General features: G+C 41.5%; 1 protein-coding gene across 11 annotated transcripts in view; it reads left to right on the top strand.

The window, feature by feature from the left end:
* The window catches only part of CUX1 (cut like homeobox 1), a 287,512-nt gene that overhangs the window by 211,592 nt on the left and 60,005 nt on the right, over nucleotides 1–15,915 (top strand). For 6 of the 11 annotated variants that reach the window (XM_072882481.1, XM_072882484.1, XM_072882485.1 and 3 more), the window contains 3 exons: nucleotides 1,378–2,204; nucleotides 3,641–3,806; nucleotides 4,467–4,523. The exons of 3 other annotated variants lie outside the window; for them this stretch is intronic. In XM_072882481.1, coding sequence (XP_072738582.1) covers nucleotides 1,378–2,204; nucleotides 3,641–3,806; nucleotides 4,467–4,523 — 1,050 coding nt within the window. The remainder of the gene's footprint in view (nucleotides 1–1,377; nucleotides 2,205–3,640; nucleotides 3,807–4,466; nucleotides 4,524–15,915) is intronic. 2 more of the 11 variants (XM_072882483.1, XM_072882486.1) reach the window with 1 other exon arrangement.

Genomic DNA, 15,915 nt, shown 5'->3' on the forward strand with positions numbered 1-15,915 from the left:
AAACTAAGCTAATCTCATGGCAAAATATAAAAGACTAGTTAATATATGATTTGAATAATATGACTTTATATAAGTAATTATTATATAGAGAAAAATGTGAGCTGTGTGCAGGAAACTTCAAGCACATTCTTCAGTAGCATGTTTCAGCTGAGAATCTCAGACTTCCTTTCAAATATTAATTCAGCCTCAAAACTGCCTATGAAACCAGTAGATAAAACAGAAGAGGTGGTCCCACTGTCTTTTTTCCCATTTCTTAGCTTTTCATGTGTTTTATAGTGTGTGACAGGAAGGAATGTAGGGAGGCAAATTCGGAAATGTATTCAGATGAGGCATAATATTACTAGAATAATATGCAGCATGTTTCAAATCTTATTTCACTTTGAGGCCACCTCTTGCAGGGTATGGGTTCCCTGTTACTATCTAGTGCTTCACTTTCCCCATTCTTTGTGGAGTAGCTTTCAGAGGAATTGGTTTTCAAGCACTGGGGACTTCAGTGGACACTAACTCAAATGGAAACAGATGCCATTGCAAAAACCTCCTGGTTCTGCAGAGATAGTTCTACACCCATGTTCCAATCGCTGCTCATCCCTAACCGCTGCAGCATAGCCACATGAGTCCTGGTTCACCACTGAAATACTGCATTTAGGTGTTATCTCTCCCAAAGGCGCCTGTGGCTCTATTCTAGGGCTTCGGATAAGGCAGAGAGTGATGGCCAGGCATCAGCCTGATTTTTGTAGAGCTGTTTATTTCAGTGGCTGGGACCGTGGAACAAGAAAACAGGAAGCAGGAGCATATTTAACTTGTCAAATGAAATAATGGAGTCTCTTACTAAAGTTCTTGCTTTGTTGTCATTTGTGTGTTACATTTTTGGAGTTAAAAGGACTCACTTTATTTATATTGTAAGAGGGTATTAATAGTCCGTCCAGGTGAATGCAGCTGTGTGCAGTTTTGAGTGTGTGTTCGATTCATTTGTGGAGATAGAGAGAAGTGAAAGGTTAAATAACTTTGTAAATAGAACTATAAAATGTTATTGAGCACTTGGGGTGGGGGAGGAAGAGGAGAAGGCTTGATTTTCAAAGGCATTTATTTGAAAATTTTTACCATGGTGGAAAACATGCAAGTAGTACTAGACTTCTGCAGTTGAGTCTGTGTGTGCAAATGTCCAGCACTTTGGCAACTATAAAAATTTTCTAGTGAAGAACTTTGGAAATCTTACCTTATTTTGAAAAGTGCAAATCTTTGCTTAGTGAAAACTCCTCCCTCCCATCCAGAAATGTATTGCAGCCCTTTTTCTGACAGGGAAATATTTACAGTAGCACGTGTTGAATATAAAGCATATTCCTCTGTTGCATTTAGTCTTTTGGTTGTTTTTCATAGCTGAGCCGGCTCAGCCGCCTTCTGCATCTAGCAGTGGCAATTCTGATGATGCTATTCGATCCATTCTGCAACAAGCCCGACGCGAAATGGAGGCACAGCAGGCTGCCCTTGAACCTGCCTTAAAAACACCACCTTTATCTCAAGCTGACATTTCTATCCTGTCCCCCAAACTAGTATCTACACCTGCAATGTCTTCGGTTTCCAGCTATTCTCCTTTGGCCATATCCCTGAAGAAACATTCATCTGTCACTGATTCCAGTATCTCTGCATTGCAGAACCTCTCTGGGCTCAAAAAGGAGCCTCAGGAGGCACCTGTTTTAGAGCTTCATGGAATAAGTGATTCTGCCCAGGGTATGTTGAGGCATGTTAAAAATGAGTTGGGACGTGGTGGTGTTTGGAAGGACCATTGGTGGAATACTGTGCAGCATGAGAGAAGAAATACAGCTCTTCCCGAAGATATAAAAGTTGAGGAAGCCAGTGGTGGAAAAGAAAAGGTCAGCAATCAGACTAGGCCAGATCGTAGCCAGCTCCAAGGACCATCTTCTTCGGAGTATTGGAAAGAGTGGCCAAACGCTGAATCTCCGTACTCCCAGAGTTCTGAATTGAGCATGACTGGGGCGAGTCGCAGTGAGACACCACAAAATAGCCCCCTCCCTTCATCCCCTATCGTGTCTTTGTCAAAGCCATCCAAACCTTCAGTTCCTCCACTGACACCCGAGCAGTATGAGATTTATATGTACCAGGAAGTGGATACGATAGAGCTAACGCGGCAGGTCAAAGAAAAGCTAGCAAAGAATGGCATCTGCCAAAGGATCTTTGGGGAAAAGGTAAAGAACTGGTTATCTCTTGTTACACCAGTATTGTGAATGTGCGTTGTGCTCCTTACGTTGGTACGGAGTTCAGTTTAACGGAGGGGGATATGCCACGTATGTCTTATGGAAAAATGTTTTTGCTTCTTATGTTAAGTATTTTAAAAATAAGCTCACAAAGGAAAGTATTAGTTTTCCTGTATTTTGTGAATTGCATAGGTTTTTATACAAAGATTGGCTTCAGGCACTTGTAATTAGAAATGGGGCCCCCGAGTTTAGAAACATTGAAAGCTGAAGCAAACGTTATTGAGACTCAATATTTCATGCTTAATGTAATGAATTCATGGAATATTTGAGTAATACCATTGTCATGAGTGGAGAGTCTTAAATTTGTTTAAGTGAAGATTACGGACACAAGAGCATTCTTCCTTTTTTTAATATTTGGAAATGTGCACGAGGGTATTTAAACAAAGACACGGAAAATCCCCTACCTCTCCTTAGTCTTAAGTCAAGAATTCACAGTCATTTCTTATACCTGGTGCTTGGTATCTTAGTGTGCTTTCAGACATTTTTAAGCAATGTTTGATTACAGATATGCGATGCACGATAAGACTTTCTGAAGTTCTCATGTTGTGGGCCCTAAGCATTGAACACGTGGGAGTTGGAGGGGTCCCCAACCACCAGAAGACACTTCCCAGGCCATAAGAAGTGGTGGACATCTGGTGTTTCTTCTTCCTATAAAGAACTGAATCAATATAATAGTATAATAGGAGCTGGCATCGCGCTATTACCTTTTCACTAAGATGTAAAATGAAAAGCCTGACCTCTTGGGGTCATTAAAGATCCTGTGGCAGCTTTCATTAAGTATGATTTTTAACCCCTGTACCTGTGCTGAATTCCAGGCAAGTAATTGCGTTCTGCCTGTCTGAAATTCCCCCTTTGCTGCCGTCGGCTGTATTCTTAAATATTTACTTATGTGGAGCAGCCGCTGCTACAGGTGAAAACACACATCGTTATAATTCATACCAAAAAAAAAATCAACCAAATATAGGCCTAGTCTCAAAAGTCCCAATTATTTTTGTTTGAGAACAAAATACATGCCAATCATTTCCTGTTTTATCTGCCTGTGTGTGCCTGGACTCTGTGTTTTTCCTGTTAGAACTGATGAAACTATTTGACACAAAATATGAAAAGCATGCAAATCGCGTGCCATCCTCTTGCCGTTTGTGCTGCTGCTCCGTTCCTGCAGGAAAAAACCCACGCTCCAGAAGGAAACCATGGCAGGAGAAAAGCATTTCCATCAATTACCTACAGATGTCATTTTGCAGTTTTACTAATTGTCCATATAAAAATGATTTGAGCGATAACAGCAGAAAAGGAAACCAAAGTGACTTAAATTACCCCCCTTCCACATCAAATGTGTTAACGTGCCGTTCTTGGTTGCTTCACTTCAGGTATTGGGGCTGTCCCAAGGAAGTGTCAGTGACATGCTCTCCAGGCCAAAGCCATGGAGTAAATTGACCCAAAAAGGCCGAGAACCATTTATTCGTATGCAGCTCTGGTTGAATGGTGAGCTGGGACAGTGTGTCCTGCCTGCACAAGGGCAGCAACAAGGACAAGGTAATTAAAATTCCACTATGTTGTTTGAGTTGAGGAGGAGGAAATCTTTTTTTTTTTTCCTTTTTTTTTTTTTTTTAAATTTGCAGTAAGCGAGACACGTGCCCGGTGCTAGTCCAGGCATTACTGGAAGTGGCAGCGTCCCCCCTCACAGCCCGGCCAGTCCCTAGGGGGGACGCGCTGGGAATGTTTACGAACGAAGCACTCGTTTATGCGTAATTGATAAGCAGCAGTTATCAAGTCCCTAATTAGGATGATATTATCTAGGCATGAATATGAAATGTAATTCAAAGAATTTTGGCCAAAAAGCTGGAAAATCTTCTGCGCTGTTTTCTAGGGTTGCATAGGGGATTTTTATTGTTCCTAGGAGAATATCGATTGCTTTCTCAGGAGGTGAGCTAGAAGAACTAAGCTTTAAAGGGGGAATGCTGTGTTGCAATTACGCTTTTATTGTGGCTCTCTCTTACCCTAATTCCTATTGATAGAGAAAGGCCAGACTAGACTTTGGCCTTGGTTGTACCCTTATAATGCCACTGACTTAAATGAGCAGCGTGCCCTTGCCGAGATAAGCGGTTTGCTATTTGTTGAGCCTGCTTACTGTTTAGTTTGTGGTTTGGCATCTCCTTTTATTGTTCCCTGATTTTCCTCTCCTCTCTTATCTAGTCCTTCACTCTGTGACATCATTACAGGATTCCCTACAGCAGGGATGTGCAAGCTCAGGTAATCAGCTGGTTTCAATGATTTGCTCTGAAATAATTCTCTGTGCCTTTGTTACGTTTCTTTTGCTTTGATGCCGAGAGGTTTCTCGCATTTTGTTGTATCATACAGGAGACCCTTCAATTTTTTTATTAACACAGTTAATTCCTCGTTCTCTCCTTGTTGCTATGGCAGATGTAGGGAGTACACATATTTAGCTGCATATATTAGGTAAAGAGACTCTGTCTGATCTTAGAGATCATTGGCTCTGTAGGGTTTTTTTTACCATAGTTCAGCTTATCAACTTGACATGTGACAATGGCTGTAAAACAAGCCTTTCGTTTGTAATGTGATCTACATACTCCAGCTGCCTTACTCGCTGGCATATTTTTTTTCCACTTTCATTTGCACAAAATCTGCTTTGTTAATTTGAAGGTGGGGAAAAGACCACGTTATGCCTGTCTTTTTCAAGCTTCGTTAAATATTCCACGCCGACCTTTTTTTCTCCCTCCCCTTTCTGTTTGCAAAAAAGCAGATGCAGCAAAGATGAGTGTCAAGGAGAAGTGAATTGCTAAAGGTTTTATAAGATGGCCACAGTATAGGAAGGAGGCTGGAACAGAACAGCTGTGTTCCTGCTGTTAGATACCAAACTCTACCCACACAGACTTTTTACCAATGATATGCTTAACTGATGTAAACCGCTCGGGCTGTTTCGTACTCTAGAAAAATACTTGTGCCCTGCTCTGTGCTTACAGCCGGTGCCCAGTATTGGAGAATTATTGCATTTCAGGATACAGAGAAGGATGAGTTGTGCTCTTCTTCCACCTTTCTGCCATTCTGAAACACTCTTTTTTTTTTTTCTGGAGCTTGCTGGGTTTATTCTGAATATCCCAACCAAACAGCATTTTCTCTCTGGGAACTACTTTGCATTCTGGGAAATACTACTCTGCATACTGGGAAACTATTTTGCATTCTAAAAGATTTTACTAGAAGAGAATCCGTGATGATATTCAGTCCACGTTTTTCTTAAGAACAGTTGAAAATAAATAGATAACAGCAAAAAAAAAAAAAAAAAGCCCCTGGTAAAAACAAGCCTTGAAAACAAAACCAAAATGGGAAAAAATGATTTGCAATCATAGGGCTATTGTTACTTATAGCCAAGCATTTAGCGAACATGGAAATTTCCTGCAACGTTTTATACGCTGCTGTTCATTAAACGTGTGCCATTGACTACTTTTTTGTAGCATCAGTACTATGCAAGAGTAACTGTTACAGTTATAAACGCCTAAGACAGCATGGAAAAGATGAGTAATTAATTGTAGCCATTTTAAGAGGAATTTGAAATCAGAGGAGCTGGGAAAAGGCTGCATTGTTATTGCTAATCATCATATTTATGACTAACTGTAATTATAAAAGGTTGAAAGACAAGCCCATAGTATTAAAATCCGACCACCTTATGGATTCCCATGAGGATCGCTGGTAGCTGAAAGTGATTTCCTTCAGGAAGTTCAGTTTTGCTGCCGTGATATTTTGCTCCCCTCCCACACTCCCGATCTCGTTTGTCAGTTCCTGCCCCTGAGCTAATATTTTGTGAGGCGACACGTTCCTATCAGCTATTAAAATCATATTATTGATGATCGCCCTCCTTCTTTCCTTAAAGCAGACTTACAAATGAGAGAAGGGGCTCGTGCCCTTTTCTTCCTCCCTTCCAATGATTAAAAATAAAATTATTGTACAAGACATTCTTTTCTTGGTGCCTTTCTCTGTATAAAGGAATAAGGAAGGTTGTGACACCAAGCAGAACAAAAGAGCGAAACCAAGTTATTTGAATGAGGAAGGGCAGTTTGGTAATTTTCTTTTATTAGCAGCTGTTCTGTAATTAAAAGCGCAGCAAACAGTTTGGAAAAGGTAATAATAATTATGCATTTGTGAAAGATCCTCCACTCCAGGGCAGGGAAAAAAAAGACAGCTCCAATTTTCTGGTCTTCTGAGACATTTCCCAGGAAAATCAAGGCAGAAAAGGTTGCATACTTGTAATTTTAAAACAGAAATTAATCAGAACAATTTTGAAATGAGAAAAGGTCTGGAGCCTTTTCCATGTAATATAATTGGCTTGGAACTTGTTGAATGCATGAAGGGAAAGAAGTGAAATTAAACTAATACATTCAGTGGCTCCTGAGTGCTTTGCCAAGAAGGTCTTCAGTGTACAGAGTGTCAACATGCATAGTAACGTCTCAAACTTTTATTAGCTGTGAGTATTTTCATTACCATTTGGCACTATTCTATCGAACTAGCAAGATTTTCTGGATTTCTGACCCAGTTAGTTACACTTCTAGATCATAAGGTTTTGATTAACACCTCATTCATGAAAATCTGTTCTTTTGTCCAGTAATTTTCCATTGTCACACGTGGACAGATGGACCCATCAGTCTTTTATATGTGGGAATGAATGGATAAGCATTTTATATATATATTGAGAGAGAGAGAGAGATAGCAAAGAGAAGCCAGGCTTGTTTTTCTTCTTTGAAAGCTGTATTTATGAATTTTCAAAAAAACCACAGTCTATACCAAAATTACAACCAGATATATATCTGTATTTTCTGCCTGTGACCTTTCATCAAGGCTTTGGTGATTTTGTGCAACTTTCAGTGAACATGTTTTACACAAAAATGGTGTCTGTACCCTAGGTGGTCAAAAATAGTATCACTGTGCCTTTTCTAACATTTTTTCTGTGTATTTCTTTCCACCTAAATGCTCTAATGCCCTTGGGTAAATCTGGCTTTTTAATGATTTATGTGTCAAAAGCACGGACCAAATCACATGGAAAAAAAAGTTGAATTAGTGTCACCCAACTGCATCAGCATTTTTTCATGATGAATTTGGCCTTTATTTAGTTGCATTACTGATGATCAGAGCTGGGTTGGGTTTGGACAGTAGCCATGTGCCAGAAGAAGGTTTATGTGCTTGGATATTTTTCTAAATACTTGTACTGTATATAGCTCTTACTAGTTTGTTTTATTTTGGGGTCTTATGTCTTTACTGAGCATCTCTACGACATTAAGACAAAGTTTCTTTTGTGGTGCTGTTGATTTCATAGCTACTCCCAGGAAAGCTGAATTTTTGTTCACTTTTGTGTTTATCCTCTGTGAAGGACATACGCTCTCTATATACTACATTAAAGACTTGCAAATACTCAGTGGGAAAAAGACGTGCCTTTTTGGTATGTGTTTCTGTAAGGGTCGTCTTATGACCTAATGTGGAAATCTTCATTTGCCGATACAGCTGCGGGTGATCTCAAGGGATTTTGAATTTCCCTTTTGTTTGTCTTCCTTTCTGGGTATCATCCATCATTCCTAACCTCATGCTGCTTAGCAATAGTAACACTCATGGGAGTTGAAGAAAGGATTATAGCAGCATAAAATGGGGAGCTAATTAGAGCTTGTTTCAAAATCAGAATCTAGCTTGAGATAATTGCATATTATCTGGTGATTTAAAAACCCAAGATCTACTGTATTTAGATCAACTAAAATATGCATAAAAGCTTTATTTTCAAAATAAAACATTTGTAACAACAGGGAGATTACTTCTTATCATCCCTTGGGAAAGAAAATCTGAAAAAAAATCAGAATGCAATCTATGTTTTGCTGTAGTTATGATATTAACAGACATATTGTGGGATGATGACGAACCCAGGTATCCATTATATTTTTATTTATGTAATACTTATTCCTGTAATATTTTTCAGTATAGAAGCTGCTGAGCGGGCAGGCAGGTAGTTAACTGTGTACTGGGTAGATCTTCCCGTTTACCTAATAACAGAAGGATGCTGTCACATTGACTACTCTGGGAGAAACAAAGTGGGGAGAGAGTATATTTCAGGCTTGCAATTCATATTCAGGATTACCATCCTGATGCGCTTACGGGAAGAGCTCACTAGCCACATGGTGGTAATGAAGAAACTCTTACCCCCCTATTTCTCCATGGTTTGTGATTATTTCTTTCATTGTACTGTTTTGTTACGGACCGGCAGAGCTGTCCGAGACAGTGCTCCAGAGCATGATTGGGATTAGCACATGGAGAGCTGAATCCATAGTCCCTTGAGATCACACAGGTGATCAGTCTAGTGATGCTGACATATCGTCCCAAATTTGAGCTGTTTTCTGTTGTTGAATCAAAAAGAAGAGAGATTATTTTGCAGTCATTTGCTGGCATTCCAGGTTAATAAAATTGTATGACATGAAAAGTTTGTGGTTAATGTAACCTATAAAATGGAAGAGAAGGGAGATCACATAGCTTTTAATAGCTGAGTAGTTGGACTGCAAGAATTCCTTGCATAGATGGTTTATGTTTAATGACCAATTTTTGAGTCTTTGCATTTGGATGAGAAGGTTGTCTCCTTTTGTGCTAGGTGCAAATGCATTTTTAAAGTTTGGAACTGAACAACTAAGTCAGACAAACAGTTATCTTCATGCTAGCCCTGAAGCACACTGGCGTGTATTGGTGAAGTTTCCACATTCTTTCTGTGTGGCTTGAGATTGCGGCTCTGAAGCAGTTGGCCGTGGCTGTCTTGATTTCAAACCATAGGATATCAGTTGGCTCCTCATAAGGGCAGCTGTTGTAGTCTGTCTGTAATGTGTGTGATCATACTCTGTGCCATTTCCCTGACATTTGGACCATGAAAACCTTCCTGGCAGCCTTTCTGGTATCAATAAAGCTGGGAGAATCGCTGTCAAGGCACCTTACTGGGACCTGGGAATGCAGCGTGAAGTCAGTATTTCAAGTTCATTCTTAGTATAACATTGGCTATCATTGCTAGCCATCATCTGGTCATTTCTGCCTCTTGCCTAGGTCTGTCCTCCCCAGGCTGTCTTGCGTGGCCGTAGTCCTTTGTCCATCAGTGATGTTTTGCAGTAGTCGGTATTTGTAGAGAAATTCCAGTCCTAGTTGTATTCTTTTCTGTCCATTGAACCATCCAGTGATTAAAACTCCCAAAGATGACTCCATCCTCATTGTGGTCATAGATTTACTGTTATAAAAGTGCTAAAGTAAAATATATAATCATAGAGTGAACGCTGTTTACTAGGCAGATACTCCTTGCGGCTGAATTACAATGACAAAGCACCAACACACTTTTCATATTAATACAGCAAAGAGGAGACTCATGCTGGATTCTGAAGACAAATTTAATTCACCCTGAAGTGCGGTTATGGGTTCGTAGCGTTCATTTTGGAGAAGTTACCCAGTCAAGTTGCAGCTATGTTTTATTTCTGTGGTTAATTTGGGAATGTGGGTCCTTTACGCTCACTCCCCTTTGGTGTGCGGGAAAAGATGTCCAAGCAAGGAGCTCGTGTGCAGCTCTATGGTAGCATTTAGCCAGGCACACTAATGCCTCATTCTCAAAGTCTTCATTTTTAAAAATTAGAATTAATTAATGAATGTATTTTTTAAGCTGTATGAAGAAAGAAACTTTCCTGACGATTAGTGCTGCTACGCTTCTCAGGTAGTTTATAGGAGTACCAGTTAGCATCATAGTTGCTAAAAACTGGATGTATTTTGTGAATACGCGCTTCCACTGTAACTTCAGCATCAATCTGAGCACGTAACTTCCTTGCACTCTCTTCAGGCCTTGTTTAAAAGGAACCATGCCCGTTGAATATTAGAGCTCTGTAAATTCCACTGTTCACCATTTCATTACTTATTACTTCATTTCATTAATTACCAGCATTTTCTTTTCCCTCCGCTTGTGCATTTGGAGATGAGCAGCCTCCTTTGGGGAGGGGGCCCGTGTTACCTCCCCTCCCTGCTTCCAGGCACGGGGGGCTTCTCCTGCCAGCTGCTAACCACAGAGGAGCTGGGTGGAAAATGATGAGCTGATATGTTAGAAAGCCCAATATAAAAATAACTGGAGCAGCACTGAAACGCGAGCGAGGCCGTCGCAGTCGTGCTGCGGCGCGGGAAGGCCAGGCAGCTCCGGGGGGGGTCAGGAGCCAGGGTGATGGCCGGGATCTGTCCCCCATGGGCTGGCAGCTGCAGAAGAGGTCAGGAAGGCTCTTCTCCGAAGGGAGCAGATATTTTTCTGTTGGTAATAGGAGGCTCTGGCAGCTGGCAGAAGCTCACGTTGGTCTTCTGGTTGCTTGTGGGAAAAGGAGGGGGCTGCAGGTCCAGCCCCCGTGGCCACGTGGCTGCCACCAGTGGGATGGAGATAGCCATCGCGCCCTCAGCCGTCCCCGGGCAACAGCCCAACCGCTGCTCAGCAAATTACAAAGTGCTCCTCCGCTGGAGGAAAATTACCTTGCTTTCAATTCAAAGAACAGATAATGGGCTATTTTCCTCCCAAAATACTGGAAAAAAGGTGTGCTCGCACCGAACGCGTGGGTTGTTATTCCCATCTTATAATGGGGATGGAGCTACGAGGCAGCTGTCTTCTCCTCCGAGTAGCTCTGAAACAGGGGAATAAACAGCCTGTTAGACTCTAACAACTAAATCCTGTTCTGATTATAATAGAGTTATACATTACTTGATAGCAAATCATTCCCAAGAAGAAAAAACAGAAAATTACCAGCAAATTAATATCTTCTAAGTTACCTTCTAGCCTGTCCTTTGCATTAGGGTGCAGGAAAAACTGATGAATTTGTCTCACCTAATTTGATGGGTATTGGAGGTTTTTAAATTTGCCAGCAGCCATCCAGAGAAACAGCAAATGAAAGAATCCAGTGATTATTTTAAATCTGATCAGAAACACAACTTGCACTGAAAACAAAGCAAAGTGGATTTGAGGTCAAATTTAAATAAAAGTGAAAATAGAAAAATATCCAATTAAAAAGCCTAATGAAAGGAGAACATATAATGACAACAAGAGATGTAAAATAGGCCTGATAGTACATGTCCCATATTTATTCTTGTCAAAGATACTGCTGATAGCAACTTCAAAGATACTTGTTTCTTTGGCTGTATCTATAATGCCCTATAGCGGGGTTGAAAAGTGCAATGTTCCCCAGAATAATTTGGGTGCTGTTTGATACTATTTATTGGCAAACCCTGATCTTGCCAAAATACCCCCATGTTGCTGCCAGTGCTCAGGGTCCCTCTGATGAGACTGTCCCAGGACAATAAGCTGCTTTGGAGAGTCACGTTGTCCTTGCGAGGTGTTCCCACCAGCTCTCCTCACAGGTAGCCCAGCCCCGCCGCAGAGCCTGGCCAAAACATCCTTCTCTATCACAAGGCCCGAGATGGTCCCCTCCGGCATCTTCTCCTGAGCCATCCCCCTTTCCTTTTTGCTTGCCGAGGGGAGGCTGGGATGGGCGCGGAGTCGGGAGCTGCCCCCTCCGGCTCCTCTCTGCCGGCTCTGCGCACAGGGAGGAGGTGTGAGATGCGCGGCAGCGCAGCTACGGTTGTGTTTTATGTTTGTTTCTCTCTTTTGCCCCTCTGGAACTTGGGTCCTAAAAATAGCGCAAGTTTGAACTGGCAGATGTTTCATTTGTCCTTTACGAGAGGACCAAAATTAGCCTCTCATTTGGCACCTAAATAAAGCAGCTTAACTGCCTTTATGCGAACTTTGCAATTACTGTCTATTGAAGTTGCAACATTTTGTTGTGTTTGATGGGGAAGGGTATTATGTAAGCAATACCAGCACCTAAAAAGCCACCAGACCTTGAAAGAGAGAGGACGAACAAGAAGGAGCCCCACTGTTTTGGTTTGGTGGATTGGTTTGGGTTTTTTCACTTTTGCTGATCTGAGGCAGGTGGGTTTTTTCTAATGAAGGTTTCATTGGGGGGGGGGGAGGAGGGAAGGCAAAAGTAACTTGGAAATGCTCAGAGAGCTGTCTGTTGTAAAGGTAAAAAAAAAAAAAAAAATCTAATAAAAGGACAGCAACGGTTTCTGTAATTTTCAGAGAAAAATCTGCACAGAATGCCTGAAGCTGGGTTAGCAGTGGGACTCCCCAGGGGCAACAGAAAGATGTTATAATCAATTACCACATCATAACACTGATGTATGATAATTACTGAGTGTTCCTCCTGAGATAGTGCAGCATTTGGCTGGGATGCGGCTCTTTCATGGTCCACTGCCTGATTAATATGCAAATAATAGGCTGATTGCATGATGAATGCAGAAAATGAGTTCGCTGATAACGTGAGCACCGAAGCGGGAAGATGATAAATTACTTTTACTGACTGTCCTACATTAAGTACCCTTTCTCAACAATTTTATCACAAATTAAGTAAAGCAGTATGGAGAGATTATGAGGATGTGTAAAATAATGTACCTTAATAGCTTTTATAATATTGTTGCGTACAATGTAAATGTCATTTTGTTTCAGTACTTTAGCCAGTACTCCTCCCGAAGAGGAGTGCATTTAGTATAGCAATGTTCAGGGTCACTCTTCTTCAACTGCTTTCTTCTAAGACGAAGAACAGCCCACTGTGCTGCGGATGTTAGCTAGGACTTCTCTGTTGGGGAAGGAAGGCAGTCATCAGCCGCGGACCCATCCCGTATGTGTCTTGCCCATAGCAACTGAATGTCTACATTGTTTCGTGGGGGAGATATGTTTAAATGCAGTGCACAGTGCCCATACGCATTCTGCTTCGTACTCTTGTCTGGAGCAGAGAAGAGGTTAAAATCTCGAAGGAGGATATAGAAACACCTTCACACTCAGGCTTATGGCAGAGGAGGACAACGAACAGTCATAAACGTGGTAACATGTTAAAGTTAGTCTCTAGTCACAAGGTCAGCAAGTCAACAAAGACACCATAAACTGCAGCAGAACCTCTAAAAGCTCTAACTCTGTTTTCCAAAAGGTATTGTGCACGCATTTATTTTCATTATACTAAAAATATAACTATGTGGGGTTGTGGCACCTTGATTGATTGCTTTTATGACATATTTGTTTTAATATTCAGAAAAACCTTAATGAAGTTTCTGCACACGAGCTGTTTTAATAATAAGGTTATTGAAAATATTTTCCAGCAGTTATTTCTAAATATTGACTTCTGACTAAGTTACAGAAACACAGAAAAATCTGAATATTAAATAAAGATTAGCAGAGTAGAGCAATGTCTTTTAAAGCAGCCATGATTTTGCCATTAATCACCTAATTTAAAATCTGATTTCTTTTTAGAAAGGGTTTTTTAATTGTTTAAAGGTGATATGTAAAAACAAAAAAATTATCATTCAGCTCTCTTCCATGCAAAGACCCTACTTCTGGCTCAGGAAGCTATGCCTGAGCAGGTAGGCATTTGAGGAGATTCTCCCTACGTGCTTGCTGTGTTGTTTACCTCTTCCATAGACATCTGCTTTTGGCCAGGGAGACTGGGAAAGGATTTGGGGCTGTTGGCCTGACCTGCGCATTGCTCTGATGTTTCGAAGTGTGTCTCTACATCCAGCTAAAAGAATTCTCAAGTTCCTTTTTTTCCCCGTTTCATTCATTGTAAAATAGCGCTTAAAATCATGGCTGTATAGAGACTTCATGCTTCCCTGTAGGCTATTTCCAAAGTGTCCCGTAATGCTTCTTATCTGAGAGTTTTATCAGGTGGTGTGGTTGCGTCAGGGGTTGCTGTGTCTGGTCCAAAGTCTGATAGATCTCAGTGCAACTTTTCATTTTAATTTATTAACTCCAGTTGTATCTTTCTGCACAAGATTCTGGGCATCCTGGCTGTTCAGACTGCCCTTCATAGTGACCTGTACTCCCCATCCGAGCCCATCCACGCTGCAGCGGACAGCCAAGTACCAGAGTCCTCCTAACTCAGTAGAAGTTTGATGGTTTGAATTTATGCAGCCTTACAGTTGTCTAGCTCTCTGTGACGTTGCTTAGCTGTTCCTCCTGTATGAGTACTTGGATTTGCGTCCCCGCGCAGCATGGTGCATGTATGGCACAGAACAGAACTTTTCAGCTATTGAGGCATTTTGCATCAGTGGGGCACAAAACACCTCTTGGAGAGTGATAAGGCACTCGCTGATGCAAGGTGTGGGCTCGAGGGATGTGTGTACAGGGCTGCGAGCGTTCACCAGCCAGGGCAGGCAGTGGTGCCTTCCTGCAGCAGCCAGAGAAAGAGGGGTGAGACCCAGGTGATGGCACTTGGCATACTCCATGTGGCAAAGGCTTTGGAAGAGGCGGGTGCAGGGAGGAAAATCTGACCCGATCAAAGCTTGTGAGCTGAGCAGGACGGTCCCTTGCCCTGGTTCCTCGCTGCACGCTATCCAGAGTGAGCAGGCATAGATCACACAGAAGCGAGACATGCCTCTGCTTGGTTATAAAGTTGGTTGGATGGCCCTGGGCACAGGGTGTTCTTCAGTTGTCATTCCGCAAGCAACATTTAACTCACAAGGCTGCACTAGGACTTTACTCATTATGCTAACACTGCGGCTGGCATAAAAAAAAAATCCTTTTGCTCATGGGCTTGCACTGCAGATGAGATCAGGAAAGAGATCCAGACTCCTGTTCTTAATCCCTTCTACCCGTGCTGTGTTGCAGGTCTGTGGCGGCGGGCGGCTGTTTTTCAAATCTGGTTCACAGATCTGGTTCCCCTAAGCACTTGGGACAGCACAATTATGGTTCAGTGTCAGGCAAAAATGGAGGTGAAGGATGGAGCCAGGACAGGAATACCTTAAACTGATATTGATGCCAGTTCTTGGCTATAAGAAGTTGCAGTCTTGACGTAGGTTTGAGCACAGTAGTGGGATTCCCAAGACTGTCTGAGGCATTTGTGGTTGCGCATTCATTGAAAGGAGAATTGGTTGCCTAACTTCTCTGAGTACTTTTAAATGTCCAGCTGTAAATCTCTCCTCATGACTCTGTCGCCAGCTCCCATCTTACTTGCTCTTTTCTGAACTTCATCTGATTTCTCCAGCTCCTTCTGGTTTCTAGAATGGCTGAAAACATACTTTTTAAATACAAATGCAAAGCTAACATAATTATTGAAAATGCAGTATAAAATTGCAGCAAAATGTTGTAATCCTTTAACAATACTCAGAAGCAGTTTTTTTTCAAGTACTTCTAGCATTTACCTTCATCATTCAGATAGTTTTATGTGCTCCTGTGATTTAACATATACTCATAGGCAGAATGGGGACTTTTATTTTTAGTGTTGCCCCAGTAATTTCAGAGTTAACCAAAGCTGGTTTCCTCCCCTTTCAGTGCAGACATGCATACATCTGCACGCTTTCCTAAAGGGGTTTTCTTTTGATCCCTCCCCCCATCCACATGAAATTTCCCTCTGAGCCAAGACCCAAAATAACATTTTCCCCAAAGTTATAACATTTATGAAACAAACAAACAAACAAAATCTCCACGGTCATAGTGGAAATCTATAATTGTAACTATAGCAAGCGCTTGCAACTGTAATTGCACATACCTACATACTTTACATCATTATATATGCACACTGTAGGGAGGTTTGTATACTCCCTACATATAACTGTG

This window comes from Ciconia boyciana, chromosome 17 (genome assembly GCF_034638445.1).
Source record: "Ciconia boyciana chromosome 17, ASM3463844v1, whole genome shotgun sequence".
In the NCBI taxonomy this organism is placed as follows: domain Eukaryota; kingdom Metazoa; phylum Chordata; class Aves; order Ciconiiformes; family Ciconiidae; genus Ciconia; species Ciconia boyciana.